The 15383-nt window shown below is 47.9% G+C and overlaps 1 protein-coding gene across 1 annotated transcript; it reads right to left on the minus strand.

Annotated features, from left to right (window-relative positions):
• Positions 1-1243: 1243 nt before the first annotated feature.
• onecut3b (one cut homeobox 3b) lies at positions 1244-11774 on the minus strand. The gene is made up of 2 exons (XM_052087239.1): positions 10555-11774; positions 1244-2078 (listed from the first exon to the last, which is right to left on the minus strand). Exons 1-2 carry the CDS (start codon positions 11630-11632, stop codon positions 1726-1728), a joined length of 1431 nt encoding a protein of 476 aa, XP_051943199.1. The 5' UTR covers positions 11633-11774; the 3' UTR covers positions 1244-1725.
• Positions 11775-15383: the final 3609 nt, after the last annotated feature.

Here is a 15383-nt window from a genome sequence, read left to right on the forward strand (position 1 = left end):
GTAAGACACAATGAAATGAAAAGTTATTTACATTTATATACTGTGTGTATGGTTTTTTTTTGTTTTGTTGTTGTTCTCTGAGGTATGGATTAGGCGACACGGCCATTAGTGCTTGCAGTGGGATGGTTGTGATGCCAGGAGCCGGACGCAAAGAGCGAGCCTGCATCTGTTCCTTGATTATCATCAAGAGGCAAATATCATTGGCACTCAGGATCCTAATATTGTGACATTTGACCTCCGTCTTTGGCCGCTAGAACAGAGCCGAGCTCGCTCCCTGCGCAGGCGACGATGACCCGTGAGGGAGTCGTTGTCCCCCCCCACCCCCTTTTTTTTTTGATTGTTCTCCTTATGTAACCTGAAAATAACCTCCTAGGTGGCTAGCGCCATACAACCACAAAGTCTTAAGAACCTAGGAGATGAACATTCAAATGCGTTTATCTGCGGTCATTATCGTATTTCCTCAAATTGTGGCCAACGTTCTATCATGCAAACAAATTCATGCTGCTCCTCTCGTAGACCCCTCCCGTTTTTTTTTTTTCCTCTTCATTCATTCATCTTCCGAGCCGCTTGATCCTCACTAGGGTCGCGGGGGGTGCTGGAGCCAATCCCAGCTGTCTTCGGGCAGTAGGCGGGGGGACACCCTGAATCGGTTGCCAGCCAATCGCAGGGCACACAGAAACGAACAACCAACCACGCTCACACTCACACCTAGGGACAATTTAGAGTGTTCAATCAGCCTGCCACGCATGTTTTTGGAATGTGGGAGGAAACCGGAGCACCCGGAGAAAACCCACGCAGGCCCGGGGAGAACATGCAAACTCCACACAGGGAGGCCGGAGCTGGAATCGAACCCGCTACCTCTGCACTGTGAAGCCGACGTGCTAACCACTGGTCTACCGGGCCGCCCTTTTTCCTCTTCCTTTTCGGATAAATATATTTATTATATTGCATTTCACCCACTATTGAGGACAAGTGTGACAGGATTTTTTTTTTAAGGAATGAAAAAAGTAACATTATTTTAAATCTTATTTAAAAACAAAAAATCATTATAACAAAGAAGCTTTCCCCCTTGTGAACACCTCAACCCTCATGAATCCACTTGAGTAAATAAATGCCCCTGGCCACAATTGGAGGAAATACGCTTTGCTTCCGTGTGTTGGTTTGATTTTGTTTGCACAACACCCCCCTCCCCCTTCCCAACCCTCGTGCATCACGCCAATGCACAAAAAGTGAGATCTTTGGTTTTTGCGTTTGCCTCCACTGCACCGGACACAAACATGCGACCGTTGCGACGGGCCTACGAATGGTGCACGCATGCAAGTGTTGCAGATTATTGAGGAGGCGTGTGGTGTGGTTTGCGCGTCACGGGACCACTTGGACACCCACATACTGTCCTTTTGTGCGTTAGTGTCATAAATTGTGGCGGAGTGCCGCCGTCCACCATTTCCGACCAGCGCAAAGCAAAATAACCCCTTCGGTCTGGTTCTCTTCTTTTGGTTGTTCAGCCACGTGCTTAAAGAGGCCCGTATCTTTGGTATAAGGAAGAGTTCACCCCTGATAGTAACATTCATGATTACGGAAACGATCTGATTGTTCTGCTCGTTTGGTAAGCGCACCGAGCAGATGAATCGGATCTTTAAAAAAAAAAAATGGACACACCCTGTAGCTTTAATTAAAACACCCCCTCCCCGCGTCCTCCACGCTTGCGTTCAAGCTCTTTGCCCCTCAGGCCTTGGAGAAAGTGCTGACCGACGAGGTGCCGGGGTGGATGGGCGAGGAGTCGGCGTTGCCGGCGTGTCTGTGAGCGGCGTGCACGTGGCCGTGCGCCCCGTGAGCGTGCTCCTCCGCGTCCCAGCGATCCGGACAGCGGCGGCGCGAGTTCATGAAGAAATTGGAGACGGTGGAAAGCTCCAGGCCCAGCTGTTGGGAGATGGTGAGCTGCATCTCCTTGGACGGACGGCGGTTCTCTCGGAAGATGGCTACCAAGGTACGTCGCTGCAGGTCTGTAAAGACCAGTCGCTGCTTCTTTGGCACCTGGTTGCGCTCTCGTCCTCGGTCTTCCTCCTTGCGTTTACATGCTGGAGACGTAAAAAAGGGTTTGGAGAAGGACCAAAAAAAACTGTTAGATTTTTGAAATGAGGAACAGAGTTCGAGGACGCTCGTTTGAAATGGCAAAAGAAGTTGAAATCAAACAAAAGAATGGGAATTTATTTTTGCGTATGCGTGACGTTCGAATTGCATGTCATTCTATCCATCTCATTGTCATCCGCTTGAATAGAAAGACACCCCCGACACCCAGGCCAAAGGTGAAAGGTCAAGAACCAGCCACGTGCAAATGGAAAGGTCGTTACCACAGCAGACGTGGTACCTGTAAAGCTGAAGTATGCACGCAGCGCCCACAAAATGTCGTCGAGAAAAGTGATTCCCGACGACTCATCGGGGGATGCCGCTGGAAATTCAATTTCACATGCCGGGCCTTATTTCCTGACGCAAATAATGATCTTTTGTTCCTCCATCTCAGCCCGAGAGACGGTGACAGGCGGACAAGTAAATCTTTCAGTCGGTATTTGAGGAAACGCAGTGCAGAACGTTTCTGTTTGGAAACCGTTTCATGTTCTGACGAGATGATTGTGAAGTTAAGTGAATGCTCCTCTCTCCTAGACTACCTGTGGGGGTGGGGGGGGGGGGGCGATGGCTCACGCGTGGATAAATCGTCTTGATTGCGGCTATTTGTGCGGCTCGTCGGAATTGGAGGCGCTGTGTGTGTGTGTGTGTGTGTGAGAGAAACGCTGACGGAGACGCGGGCCTCCGTTAGTCGCTAGAACGTCGGCGAGGGCTCGTTTCTGGCTGTGAAGGCTGGTGGGGGGCGGGGGGGGGTCTGGTGTGTTCTGCTGCCCTAAAAAGCTGCAATGATCGATTTTCCGCGGTTTTCTCCCGAACACGTGGTCCAGTAATCAGGGCTCCCTTCCCCACCCGATCGATCGGCATCGATCTGTGAGACCGAGGTGTGTGTGTGTGTGTGTGTGTGTGCTGTATGACTCGGGGAGTGCGCTTTGAGACATGCGAGTAGACGTTGTTGACCGGAGGAAGAACAAAGAGGATGTCTCAAATAAGCATATGCACAAAGCAGTGTCCCTTTATCAAAAAAAAATTGTCTCGTGTGTGTGTGTACGCACGCAGGAGAAAGGCCATTGGGGGAGGGGGGGGGTGAGGAGAGAGCAAAAGGAGGAAGAAGAAAGGCAATGAGGCTGGCCGCAGAGTGGAGGCGGCGCATGCACATGATTGATGACTTTACGGCAGCTTTAGACAACAACAGTAAACAGATTTGACTGTGCGGAGCGATCGATATGAACGTGCGCATGCGTATGCATGACGCTGCGAGCACGCGTTGCGTCCCTACTCCTCATTTTTCACCCGTTTGTAACTCCCAGCAAGAGCACAAAAACACTTCAACGGCCATGTGCGCATCTCTGTCTGGCTGCCCCTTGTTGTTGTTGTCGTCACCCCCCCTCCGCCACCCCACACATTCCTCAATTGTTTTAATTTGCACTCAGATTGATAGCCCCCCCCCCCACCCTATATTGATTGATCTGAAGCATTTCACGGAGCGTTTATTCAATTGGTTGAGGTTGAGCCCAGCCAGAATCTCCTGGAGGCACCCTAAGTGCTCATCTCAAACTCGACTCGATACTGCCTCATGTAATGACTGAAGGCTGGCGCTAATATAGTCATCATTTAATAGGTAACGCCTTGTTTTCCAACAAGTTGGGCTGGCGGCCATTTTTCGCAATGCCAACACCACTCGGCTTCCTCCGCGTTCAAGTGCATCCAGCTTCCCGACCGAGCGGTGTGCACTGTGCAGCTCAGTTTCAGTGTGGAAGAGCTCACGAGAACAGCTGAACTTTATTCGGGGTGAATATTTAGGGGGGGGGGGCGGCCCGATAGTCCAGTGGTTAGCACGTTGGTGTCACAGTGCGGAGGTACCGGGTTCGATTCCAGCTCCGGCCTCCCTGTGTGGAGTTTGCATGTTCTCCCCGGGCCTGCGTGGGTTTTCTCCGGGTGCTCCGGTTTCCTCCCACATTCCAAAAACATGCGTGGCAGCCTAATTGAACACTTTAAATTGTCCCTGAGTGCGAATGGTTGTTCGTTTCTGTGTGCCCTGCGATTGGCTGGCAATCGATTCAGGGTGTGCCCCGCCTACTGCCCGAAGACAGCTGGGATTGGCTCCAGCACCCCCCGCGACCCTAGTGAGGAGCAAGCGGCTCGGAAGATGAATGAATGAATGAATGAATATTTGGGGCGTTTTTTTTTTTTTTCCAGTTGGCGCAAAAGCTTCAGGCTTCCGCTAGAAAAATTGAGAAATCTCAGGAAAAGCGCACTCGAACAGCTTGATTTGGGGTTCTTTAAACAGCGGTGGGTGTGCCGATACCCGTTGAGCACGACTTTGAATGCGATTGGTGAATTCTGAACGAGGGTGTGCGCACTTGCGCAACCACAATATGTCACTTGTTTATTTGACTTCCTCTCTTTCAGATCACTTTTTTTTTTTTTATCGTGTTTAGGAGGTTGCAGCTGGCTTCTGAGATGGGATGAACGGTCGGCTCCACGGCAATGAATTAGGACCACAGGGAAGCAAAAAGAGGGAGCATCTCATTAAAGTGCCCCCTCCCCACCCCAGAGACGAGAAGCAAAGCGTGCGCGGCTATCTTTAGGTGCCTCGTTATCAAACGGGCCCTTTCTGAAGGGTCGAGCGCCTCCACTCCGCACTCTCCGGTGGCTTTCGCCTCTTTTCATATGTCAACAAACAGCCGCTTGAGATTGAAGTCTATTGTCTCTCGTTCCGCAGCTTCATCGCTGAGGAGTTTCATGACCGGGGGGGTGAGAAATGTTGGGTGGAGGCAGTTGCCGGAATGTCGCCTTGCTTTGACGTTGCTGCTCGTGCAATCTGGCTTGATTGTGAAGTGCCACAATTGCATCGTCGTTTTGCTGGACACACCATTAGGTACGCCAGGAGAAATGATTGATGTGGAAAATGATTGAACTAGTGCAAAATCATGTTTGTTCAGCTATCTATGCCAGTGACTGGAGTTCACGCGTGACATCGTCTTTATGGCCGTGCCAGATTTCTAGTTGGGATTTTATTTTTTTGTTTTGTTTTTTTTGCTTCAGCGTGTGCTCCTTCAACATATTGTATGAAACTCAAAAATGTTGGGGGGGGGGGGGGGGTGGGGGGGCATTTCAAGAAAACATGCTTCGTTTGACCTTTTCCACATATTGCCACATTACCCACATACAGTACTCAACAAACAAATGATTAAAAAAAAAGATTACTTTTTAAAAATATATATATTTTAAAAAATAACAACAACAAATGCTCTTCGGCAAGAATTGGTGTCAATAAAACACCGATAAAATTTCACTCTGACAATGAGCAAAATAATCACCATTTTGGGTGCCCACCCGAAATTTAGGTCAGCAGAATATTCCAACCCCCTCCCACTTTACTTGCATTTGGACACGAATCGCCCCGACAATCCAAATGATTGGCGATGTCGATCGAAACTCTTTTCACGAAGGAACAAGCAGACTACAGTGTAAGGCGTTAGCACACCTCAGTCTACCTCAGTTAGCACACCTCAGTCTACGAAGTCTACTAAGATGGTCACTGTGCATCTTTTGAATAACCCCCCCCCCCCCAAAAAAAAATCGATAATTGTGGTAACGACAAAGAATAGGAGAAGCCAATTTAAGCAAAACGTCATTTAAGAAAAAATAAGTGTGTGTTTGTGTGGGTGAAATGAGGGGGGGGGGGTGTAAGAGGGGGGGGTGGGGGGGCGGGCAGACGGTGAACTAACCGCACCGTGCTGCTGCTAGTCGAGCCCTGGACGGAGGGATGAGATCGGGCTTTGTGTGCGGCGAGACGGGCCCTCTCCCGCCCTGGTCGGACTACTGTAAGGCGAGAAACAGTTTGGCGTCAATCACTGTGTGTCACACCTCTCAAGATGTACGCTTATTGATAGTATTGATCAGAGTCTAGGCAGCCCCCCCCCCTCCCGCACACACCAACGCAGCGCGGCCCTGCCTGCCTGCGCGCACGCGCGCGCGCGGGCACGCTGCGAAACGCCCGCAATTGATCGCGAGTGGATTGTTTGAAACATTTCCTCCAGTTGTCAATTGAAAGTGCGCGTAGTCTTGTCGAGACAAGCGATGGGAAGCTTTTGAATGTCTTGTAAACGGACGTCTTTATCGGCCTTTGGTTGTTTTTTTTTTTTTTTTAATGACTTCTCCGTTTTTCCTCGGCGTTTGCGAATGAAGATTCAATGCCTGCCGTCACAGCGAAGACTTGAAATTCTCCACCTTTTTCATTATTCGGCAGACCAATATGAATACGAGAAAAAAAAACGTGCGCCCGTCACTTGTTTTATAGTTTTTAAAAAATTATATTTTACTTAAAGTAACTTTTATAATCAAATATCATTTACGCAGACGTGCTTCATTTTAATCACGTAATTATTGATTGTTTTATTTAAATAAATACATAAATAACTAAATAAATAAACTGGCAATATCATTCAAAAGGGGCTGACAGAAATAAATGAATGAGTGATCTTCAAACGATGACAAAATCAAAATGACAACTGTAAAGCCAACAGGAATTAGATGGCGAGCGGCCACGTTTGCTGCATCCATTTCCACCGCACGGCCACATGAAATCTTGCACCCAAATCATATTTCTTTCATAATTACGAGATAGATATCGGTGCTGTCTGGTGAGCACGTCAGGGGACAACAGAAGTATCGGTTCTATTTATCGTGAAAGCGAATTGCAAATAGTCAACTGGGGTTTGCTAAAAAAAAATAATAATAATAATAATAAATAAACTTTGCAAATGTGCGCTCTCTCACAGTTTGATGATAATTCCATCTTTGTGTTTTATGAGACAACGGGGAGGAAATCGAGGTTCAGGCCAATGGAATGATGTGCTTGGTCCAGACCCAGACATGAAATGAGGACGAGGAGGAAACGAGGGAAGGATGGAAGGAGAGCAGGAGCGCACCGAAGACAGCAGAAGAGAGGAAATCAATAGCGATTCAGAGCCAGTCAGATAAGCCTGAACAATGGAGAGTGCACACACACACACACTCTATAAGCCGCACACACACACACGTGAACACACACGCCGCACACCTCCGCAAAGACTTATTACAAAGGCCATAAAACGAGCCCTAAAATCAAATGACGCGTGGCCGGCGATGAGGATTTGCGGACATGAGCGGAAAGCGTCTCGACTGGCTCGAAATCGGGGATGCGCTCGCTGAGCTCCTCATATCCGCCGTGGGAGAAACTCCTTTGTTGCACTTTGGCCAACCCACCGGGTTATATTTTGGAGCATTTTGCGGCTTGTAAATCTACACCGTGTTTGTCGGGATGTTGAGGGGGAGGAAGGGGGGAGGGGGGCAGGGGGGGTGTTCTCCCCCAAACCACTTACACGCCCTTTCCTCGTGGCACGAAGCCGCCAGATGGAGCGTCCAAACCGCAGATTTGACTTTGCTTACCTCCAAGATGCTGTTACAAGCAGCTTACGCCGCCACTTTCCGCCCTGCCTTTCTTCCCCCCCCCCACCCCCACCTCCTCCGTCTCCCTCATACTTATCAATTATTAAAGTCGCTATCGATCCCCTTCGCCGGCCTGCCTCTATCAGGCCGTTTCACACAAAGCGCAAGAGCCGGCCGGCTGCCTGGGCTCAATCAATGGCATCTCGCAGCCTTTTTTACTGGACGTGCAGCTCTTCTATAGCATGTCATTTCCCCCACCTCCAACCCCACCCGGGCCCCCTCCTCTGAAGTTTCGGATCCCGATGTGTTGAAATCCCACCCGCGAAACGTCCGCGAGTTGAGTCGGCTCGGCTTTCGCCCTCCGTCCGCTTCTTTCCAGCTAAACCAACCGGCTGCCTGTTACTAAGGTTAGCCAGCAGGCTTGTGTTTTCATGATGGCATGATTCGGAGCGTGGAGGGGGGAATATGTAGGAAAAGGGGGTGGGGGGGGGTGATCGGGAAACAGCACTATTGATCTCCATTGTGCAAAGCCAGGCAAACACAAAACAGGACGGCGCTACACTATTAATGACGCTCAGAACCTCATCTGATAATCCGCATCCATCCCATCCATCCATCGATTTATCGCTCTCTTGACATCAAATGATTTGAATGAATGATTTTTTTCTTCTTTCTTTCCAATTAGCGAATTAGAATCGGCGTGAAGTTTAATTAACGCTTCACACGACACCGACATCGTCTGCGGCAAGCGAATACGATTCCAACGGTTCTCCCTCTGCCGGGTTTCTGCGTAAAAGGCGGAAAAATTGCGTCAAATTATTAATTGACGTTGCAGGACCTTGCGTGTAAAATCAGCTTCGCTGTCCGTTTTTTCGCGATAGCCGACCTGTATTGAGCAAAGACGCCTCAATAGAAATATCGCTCGGCAAACCGACAAACAAAACATGTCACCCCCCCCCCAAAAAAAAAGGCCGCGTCAAGAACTAATGAGGATCTCGATTCGCTCGCAAATGAATTTGTCGGTATGAAATCTGAAGCTTTTTTTTTTTTTAATCGAATACAAAGATGGGCCTTGCCCGAATATCATGACAAAGGTCAACGTCGTTTGCTCCCGGTTTCCCAATCTCGTCGGCGAATGAAGTTTTTCCTCAGCTTTTAAAACGGTCTCAGTCTCGCGTAGTAGGCTTGGCGATCACGGGGAAGCCCGCCCACGTGCCGGTTGTGCAAGAAAGGAGAAAAGTTGTCGAAAAGAAGCCGGATGCTCTTAGAGCGCCGCTTCCAAAGTACATCACCGCAGCGTTTCACGTCAGTGCGTCAAGAATCGAGACGTCACGAGCGTCTATGCCGGGCGATGGAGAGAGGAGTACTGGTCTCTCGGACTTATTCGGAGGCGGGTCTGTTTTGCATTTGCTTTGGAAATCAAAGTCGGCAAATCTGAAGGAAAGTGCAAAAGGTGGAGCTGTTTCAAGTCCAGTGTGAAGGTTCCTCGGTCCACTCGAGGAGAGCCACGTGTCATTTGCTGGCACGGCTCCATTCTTTGTTTGGTCCGCAATCAACGCATCTTGTGCATCATGAAATTTTAGAGCGCCACTGAGATTTTTGGACATCGGTGCTTTTTATTTTCCAGCGGGATTTGGCGCCGGCCCACAAAGCCCAAAATCTTGCTTGGAATAACCATTTAGCCCCCCAATTTGCCTGATGTGAACCCCGTCGCAAATTGATGCAATATTGTCAATAGGAAGATGTTGCCACACCACTTTGATGCTGTCATGAATGCAAAAGGAAGCCCCCCCCCCTTCCCTTTTTTGTTGTTGTTTTTGCGGTGAACTAAAATAACATAAAAGTTTGACTTTTTATTTTTAACAAATTATCCCTCAACGTTAAAAATTGTGGACACTCGCCTGTAGTTGTGCACCCACAATAATACACATGTTGTCAAAAGAACCCCCCCCCACCACCACCACCACCACACTCCTACCCCCAAGCAGCGTCAAATCAACACCGAGCATTGTTGTTATTATTTGAGACAGATATTGAACCATTTCATGGTGTTTTTTGACCAACACTGTCACAGGAGGAATAAACGCGGGTTGCAGCGCACGTCCACGAGACGTTTATTATTCGTGACTAATAGTTCAATAGGGGGCATCCAAATATTAGAACTATTCTTCCGAACATTCTCATTCCAAATATTTCGTGCCATAAGCTAACTCATAGCGACAACTTTTCGCCCCCCTATTCCGCCTCCCTCGCACCCGCGTTGTGTTCTAATTTTAGAGCTTTTCCTACAGTCTGCTTAATGAAAAGTCACACCGGGCGTGCGGTTATTGCCTCTTTCAGCTCCCCATACGAGGATTGATCTGCGTGCCACATTTAAAAGGGGGAGTGGGAACTGGAGTATTGATCAGTCGGCCTGGGGTCACCCCCCCACCCTTTTTTTCCCGCGTAAAGTCGTGTTTACCGTCTGAAAATTGCATTTTTATTCATTGAGCATTTCTGGTGCATTTTGGGGTTGAAAACAGGTGAAGGTTGTGAAAGTAGACAACTGCTTAAGGGTCCGTGATTCCCAGTGTGCCGCGAGTTAAAATGATCAAGTATCATTGAATTGATCCGAAAATCAACTAAAAGTAATATATCAACATTCAATTATCTATGCCAGTGATGTATAGTGATATGCAGAACAATTAAAAGCTATGTGGCAGCAGGTACAAAACTAAACCCGAGTATGATCTCGGTATATATATTTTTTTTTTGGGGGGGGGGGGGGTTGCATGTAGCGTGAGATTTTTAAGAATCTCAAATGCGTGCCTTGTCTGAATAAAGGTTAAGAATGCTCGAGGAGGGGCTGGGGGGTGACTGCTGAAGCCCGAGCTTTGTTTTAGCAGCAAGGAGCTCTCCATGGTGCTGAAACGCGAGGCCCCGTGCACGTCGATCGGGTCCTTTTACAAGTCGGGATCAATTTGGTGATGTAATAGTGATAAAATGAGACTTTCTTACCGGCCAGTCTCAGAGCAGACATCCGCTGGAACTCGGGCTCTTGCAGCCACTTCCACATCCTCCGAAACGTCTCCCGGCCGGACTTGAGCTTACTCCAGGGTTTGGGGTTGCGGAGCAGGTCCGACAAGGTCCCCTGGGATCGGCTCAGGATCCTCTGGGCGAAGATGGCCTGCGGTATGGAGTATCTCTTCAACTCCGCCGTTATTCTCTGGGCCACTTCTTTGGTGTTGATTTCCTCCGCCTGGATCCCCGAGCCGGCGACCCCCTGGCCGCCGTGGCCGTGGCCGTGGCCGTGCCTCTCGCGGTCCGCCAGCATCACGGCGCCGCCGGGCTGCGAGTGGAGGTGGCCGTGCGGGTGGTGATGCATGCCGTTCAAGTTGGAAATCATGCCGTGGCCGTGGCCTCCTAAACTCCTCGCCAGGTGCTCTTGCTCGCTCCGGGAGAGCATGGAGGCGTGCGACTCGAAGCCCGACACCGGGGAAAGCATCTTCGCTTCGGCGGGCAGGTGCGCGCTCGGGCCGTAAGACGAGAGCGGCTGCTGGGGGTTGTGCAAGGAGCCCAGGCCGCTCGGCAGCGGGGACAGCGAGCCGTGGCCCATGCCCGACATCTCTTTGGGGTAGTGATTGTACAGATTGCCCATGGGGGGGAGCCCGCGGTGGTCGTCCCGCATCAGCGCGAAGCTGCCGCTCACGTTCCCCGAGGAGAGTCGTTGGTGGGCCGCGGCGTGGTGGTGCGAGTGCGCATGGTGAAACTTCTCCGACACGGCGGAGATGGGAGGTAGATGCTGCAGGGGGGCCAGCGTCGTGTACGTGTTGCTCAGACTCATCCCGTTCTCGCACATGCTGATGGACGGGTGCAGGTGTCCGGACAGCGAGGACGGATCGGCTCGGTAGTCGCCCCCGGAGCTCTCCAGGATGGAGCTCATCCCTCCGGAGACCATCGCCGAGCGCGCGCCGGGGGCGTGCGACGCCAGATTCCGCGACGCCGAGCTGGGGGAAGGCGACGGCCGCGAGCTCATCGGGTTCCCCACCTGGGAGTGCGAGGAGATGCTGTGGAGGTTCTCCATGGTGAGTTCCATCTGTTCTCCCTCCCCCGCCCTCCCCGCGTCTCTCGCTCTTCCTCTAAGCCTCCTCGTCGTCGCGGAGCGCCGAAATGACCAAAACGCGCCAACGCCGATCCATCGATTAGACCCGTTCGATCCGGTGTGGACAACTGGCGTTATTCCTTACGCGCGCAGATGTGGCGCGTCCTCGCGGGGGTCGTGGAGCTTTAAACGCGCAGTCTTGTCGGACGCGATCATATCTCATCTGTGGTCCAACGGCGCTCTCATCCGCTCGCCTAAGAGGCGCGGACGCGCATCTGCGGCCACGCGCACAGATCGATCACCACCACCACCCCCACCCCTCACCTCGCTTTAAACTGCGTGGAAATGAAATTCGCCCCGGTGGATTTTCAACTCTCTTAACACAGCTTTTGGAGTCATTTCGTGCAAGGCAGCGGCGGCAAACATTTGGCCTAAAAAATGAAATCAACCCGTTGGAAAATAATTTCACGACGGTTCCAAATATAGAGAAACTCGATTTTTATTTTTATTTTTTTAGACGATTGCATGATAATTTTCACAAAAGCCCGATTTATTGCAGAAGCAGCACACATTGTGACGTGTTCTCGCGTTTATTTCTCTCGAGTCCGACAAACGTGCAAATCAAGCACAAATCTCTTTTTCTGTATCTGTTTCCGCACACGTGTACTTGTCTTGAGGGTAAACTTTGTTTTTGTTTTTTGTTTTCCCACGGACTGTATGGCTTTGTTTTATACGCTTAGTGATAAAGCTGATCGAAATATTGACTGACAGAGATTAATGACGAAGCTCGGGCAGGAGGGGGTCTTCGAATGGGGCTTGTAGGGGGGTTACAGAGGTCATAAAAGTTACGATCGAGCGGGAACGCTGCACGTCAATCAGATTGAGCCAACTTCAACGGAGGGGGGGGGGCGGTGGGGGGGGGGGGCTTTAGTATAGCGTTAAATGTAGAGAAAAAAATCTGAAGATTTTATTGTTTGACACGGGTACCAAATATGACATATGACAAATATTCAGAAATGTAAGAGGGATTGTGTAACATGGTGACGTACAGTTGCAGTTAACAGTGAAACATTCCGTTTTCCAGTTTGCTTTTCGTTGTATTCTCACCAGTTACATGTATTCATTTCACCCCTTCCCTCCCCCACAAAACATGTTTTTTTAATCCAAAAATCAAAATACTGTAAAAAAAATAATAATCATTTCACCACCTAAATGAAATTATGCCTTCTTCAAACCAGCAATGTTAACGTTCTTACAGCGGTCATTTAATCCAACGAGCAGTTTAAATTAAAAAAAATGTCTGATTAATTATTTTTGGATCGGGTTTAACGAATTCCACAATTACGCGTACGATCAGACAATTGAATCATGCAAGTCGGCGTGCAGTGCGCTTGTGTGTATGATGCCACTGACATAATTTCAATAGCCACTTGAATAGGTTCACATCCTGCAGAATTATTACCCGACAAATTTAGAACAGGCCAAAAAATGCTGCAAATGTGTAATAATCAATAAACATGTGGTGGGAAGTTTACGTTAAAAGCATTGCTCTATTTAATAATATCAAAATAAAACGTATTCCTGAAACGATAAATGTACTCGTATATTTACGCCAATTTTATAGAACCTACAAGTTATTTTTAAATGCGCGCGAGGCACACACACACACACACTTTTTAAATATTGACCCTTGACGGAGGCCTCCCATAATCCCAAACTGCACTTTCTTTATTGATGGTATGTATTTAATTTTAATGTAACGAGACGTTCGCAAAGGAGAGCACAAAAAGGCCCGAGCTGCCCCCCCCCACCCCCCATCACCACCGCATATGATAAAACTTCGTGGTTAAGCCGTTTGCTCCCCACTTGTGCAATTGATTGCCTCGTTCGATGTATCGATTAACGATCACTTCAGTCGCACTCAGCGGGTTTCCCTAAATATAGAAACATTTGTGGGAGATCTTTTTTGGGGGGGGGGGGGTGCTTCATTCTTTCTTTTGACCCGTGCCTCGCCAATAAGCGACACCGTCGAAACACGCCGCGTAAATTAAATGCCACGCGTTTTTTTTAAAAATTTTATTTTATTTTGTATTTTTTTTTTGGCAAGGGGGGGAAAAAGACCGATGGCGCCTTTTTTCCCCCCAGGAAGCTTAATATCGATACTCGTCGTGGCCTGTTTGCCTTCATTTACGTCCAATCTGCTGACGGCAACGACACAACACGTCAACACTAAAGCAACCACAGAAACAGGTCATTTGAATCTTTTTTTGCCGACCTCCAATTATTTTGCCATCTCCTTTTCCTTAATGATATCCCGACATTATAGTTGTGTTCCTCTTGGAGGCCATATAATATATGGTGAGTTATATAGTGGAGCAAAGTTATTGAATTTAGATACGTATGTATAAAGTGTTAAATGGTGCAGAGAAGAGTATCGAGCAGCAAAACAGCTTATTTTGTGTGCAAAGTTTAGCAGATGAAAAATGCAGCGATGCTCTAACTCGCAGACTTTTGCCTCATTAAGGTTTAATCTCAATCTCAGAAGCACGAGGAAAAATACAAATATTAAAATAAAAAAATCTCTGGGATTAAATATTTGAAAAAAAAACGACGATCCATCTGGGCTGGGGGAAAAAATGATGTTGCAAAGGTAAATTGTACATTTAATTTAAGCTGTATGTCTAAACCTTTTAACATGTGTGTCAAATTACAAAATTGAATAAAACAACATTTGTGCTATACAGAATCTGGATTTACGATAATGTCATTTCTAGAACCATTATTGCACGATATAACAAATACTATGATCGTAATTATGTCAATTTCTAATTGAATTTTGCAAAGGCCCTCACCAACACGCAGGGCAGATTAAAGCAGACCCTTGAAATTGGACGAGTGACATTGTAGTTATAAATGTTGAGGGTCAAAATCCGATTGTCCTTTTAAAATATATCACATCACCAAAGGAAGTCAGATTTTTTGTATTCCGTTGAAACCCTGACCTCCAGAGGTCAGGGTTAGGTTTTAATTTTTTTTAAAGGTGTGTGTTCTTCAAACTGGACCACAATGTTCAAAATGTAATATTTTGAATGCTATTTCGATGAAATAATGACATTTCATGTTTGAGGACATGCATGTACAATTCACGTGAATACAATATCGTCTCTATTTATTGTACCAAAGAGCCTGTTTCAAAATATAAATATCGGAAAACATTCCCGCAGCAGTCCGGATGACATTGGCCTCAAATATTATTACATTCCGCTGTATTGATTGACAGATCATTGAATTCGTCTTTGCCCCCCAAAAGACTTTTTATTTCAAGGGTCAAAAGTATTGCGATCGTCTCGGCTAATGGTCCTCCTTCGGTTCTTCGGCATTTCAAGTCAGAATGATGACATTTTCATTAATCACATGCTTAGTTATCAATTGAACATGCGCAGAAATAAAACTTCTTCTGTGTCCATATCCTCTCGGGCACGGTTGCTAAGTAACAGATGAAAAGACATACTGAGACCCAATGGCCAATCAATTGATGTGTGTGTTTAAGTATGGCCCAGCAATATTGCCGCTGCACTTAACTTCAAAGTTCATGCTGATATTATATTCATTTTTTTGTGCTATTTACTTTGATCAAGCCTGCCAAGAAACCCGTTTTTTTCTGGTACTTTACATTCAATCCAAACCACATCACGTCATCTTCAAGCATTTCATATCCAAAGGTCATAGGTTACTTTGATTCTCC

The sequence above is a fragment of the Hippocampus zosterae genome, chromosome 15, assembly GCF_025434085.1.
Source record: "Hippocampus zosterae strain Florida chromosome 15, ASM2543408v3, whole genome shotgun sequence".
In the NCBI taxonomy this organism is placed as follows: Eukaryota; Metazoa; Chordata; class Actinopteri; order Syngnathiformes; family Syngnathidae; genus Hippocampus; species Hippocampus zosterae.

Bases quoted from the DNA above. Each gene is read 5' to 3' on its own strand.
- onecut3b (XM_052087239.1), bottom strand. From the start codon at position 11,632: ATGGAACTCACCATGGAGAACCTCCACAGCATCTCCTCGCACTCCCAG. The intron at 2,079-10,554 runs GTAAGAAAGTCT...TTACGTCTCCAG, and splicing joins GTCTGCTCTGAGACTGGCCG to CATGTAAACGCAAGGAGGAA.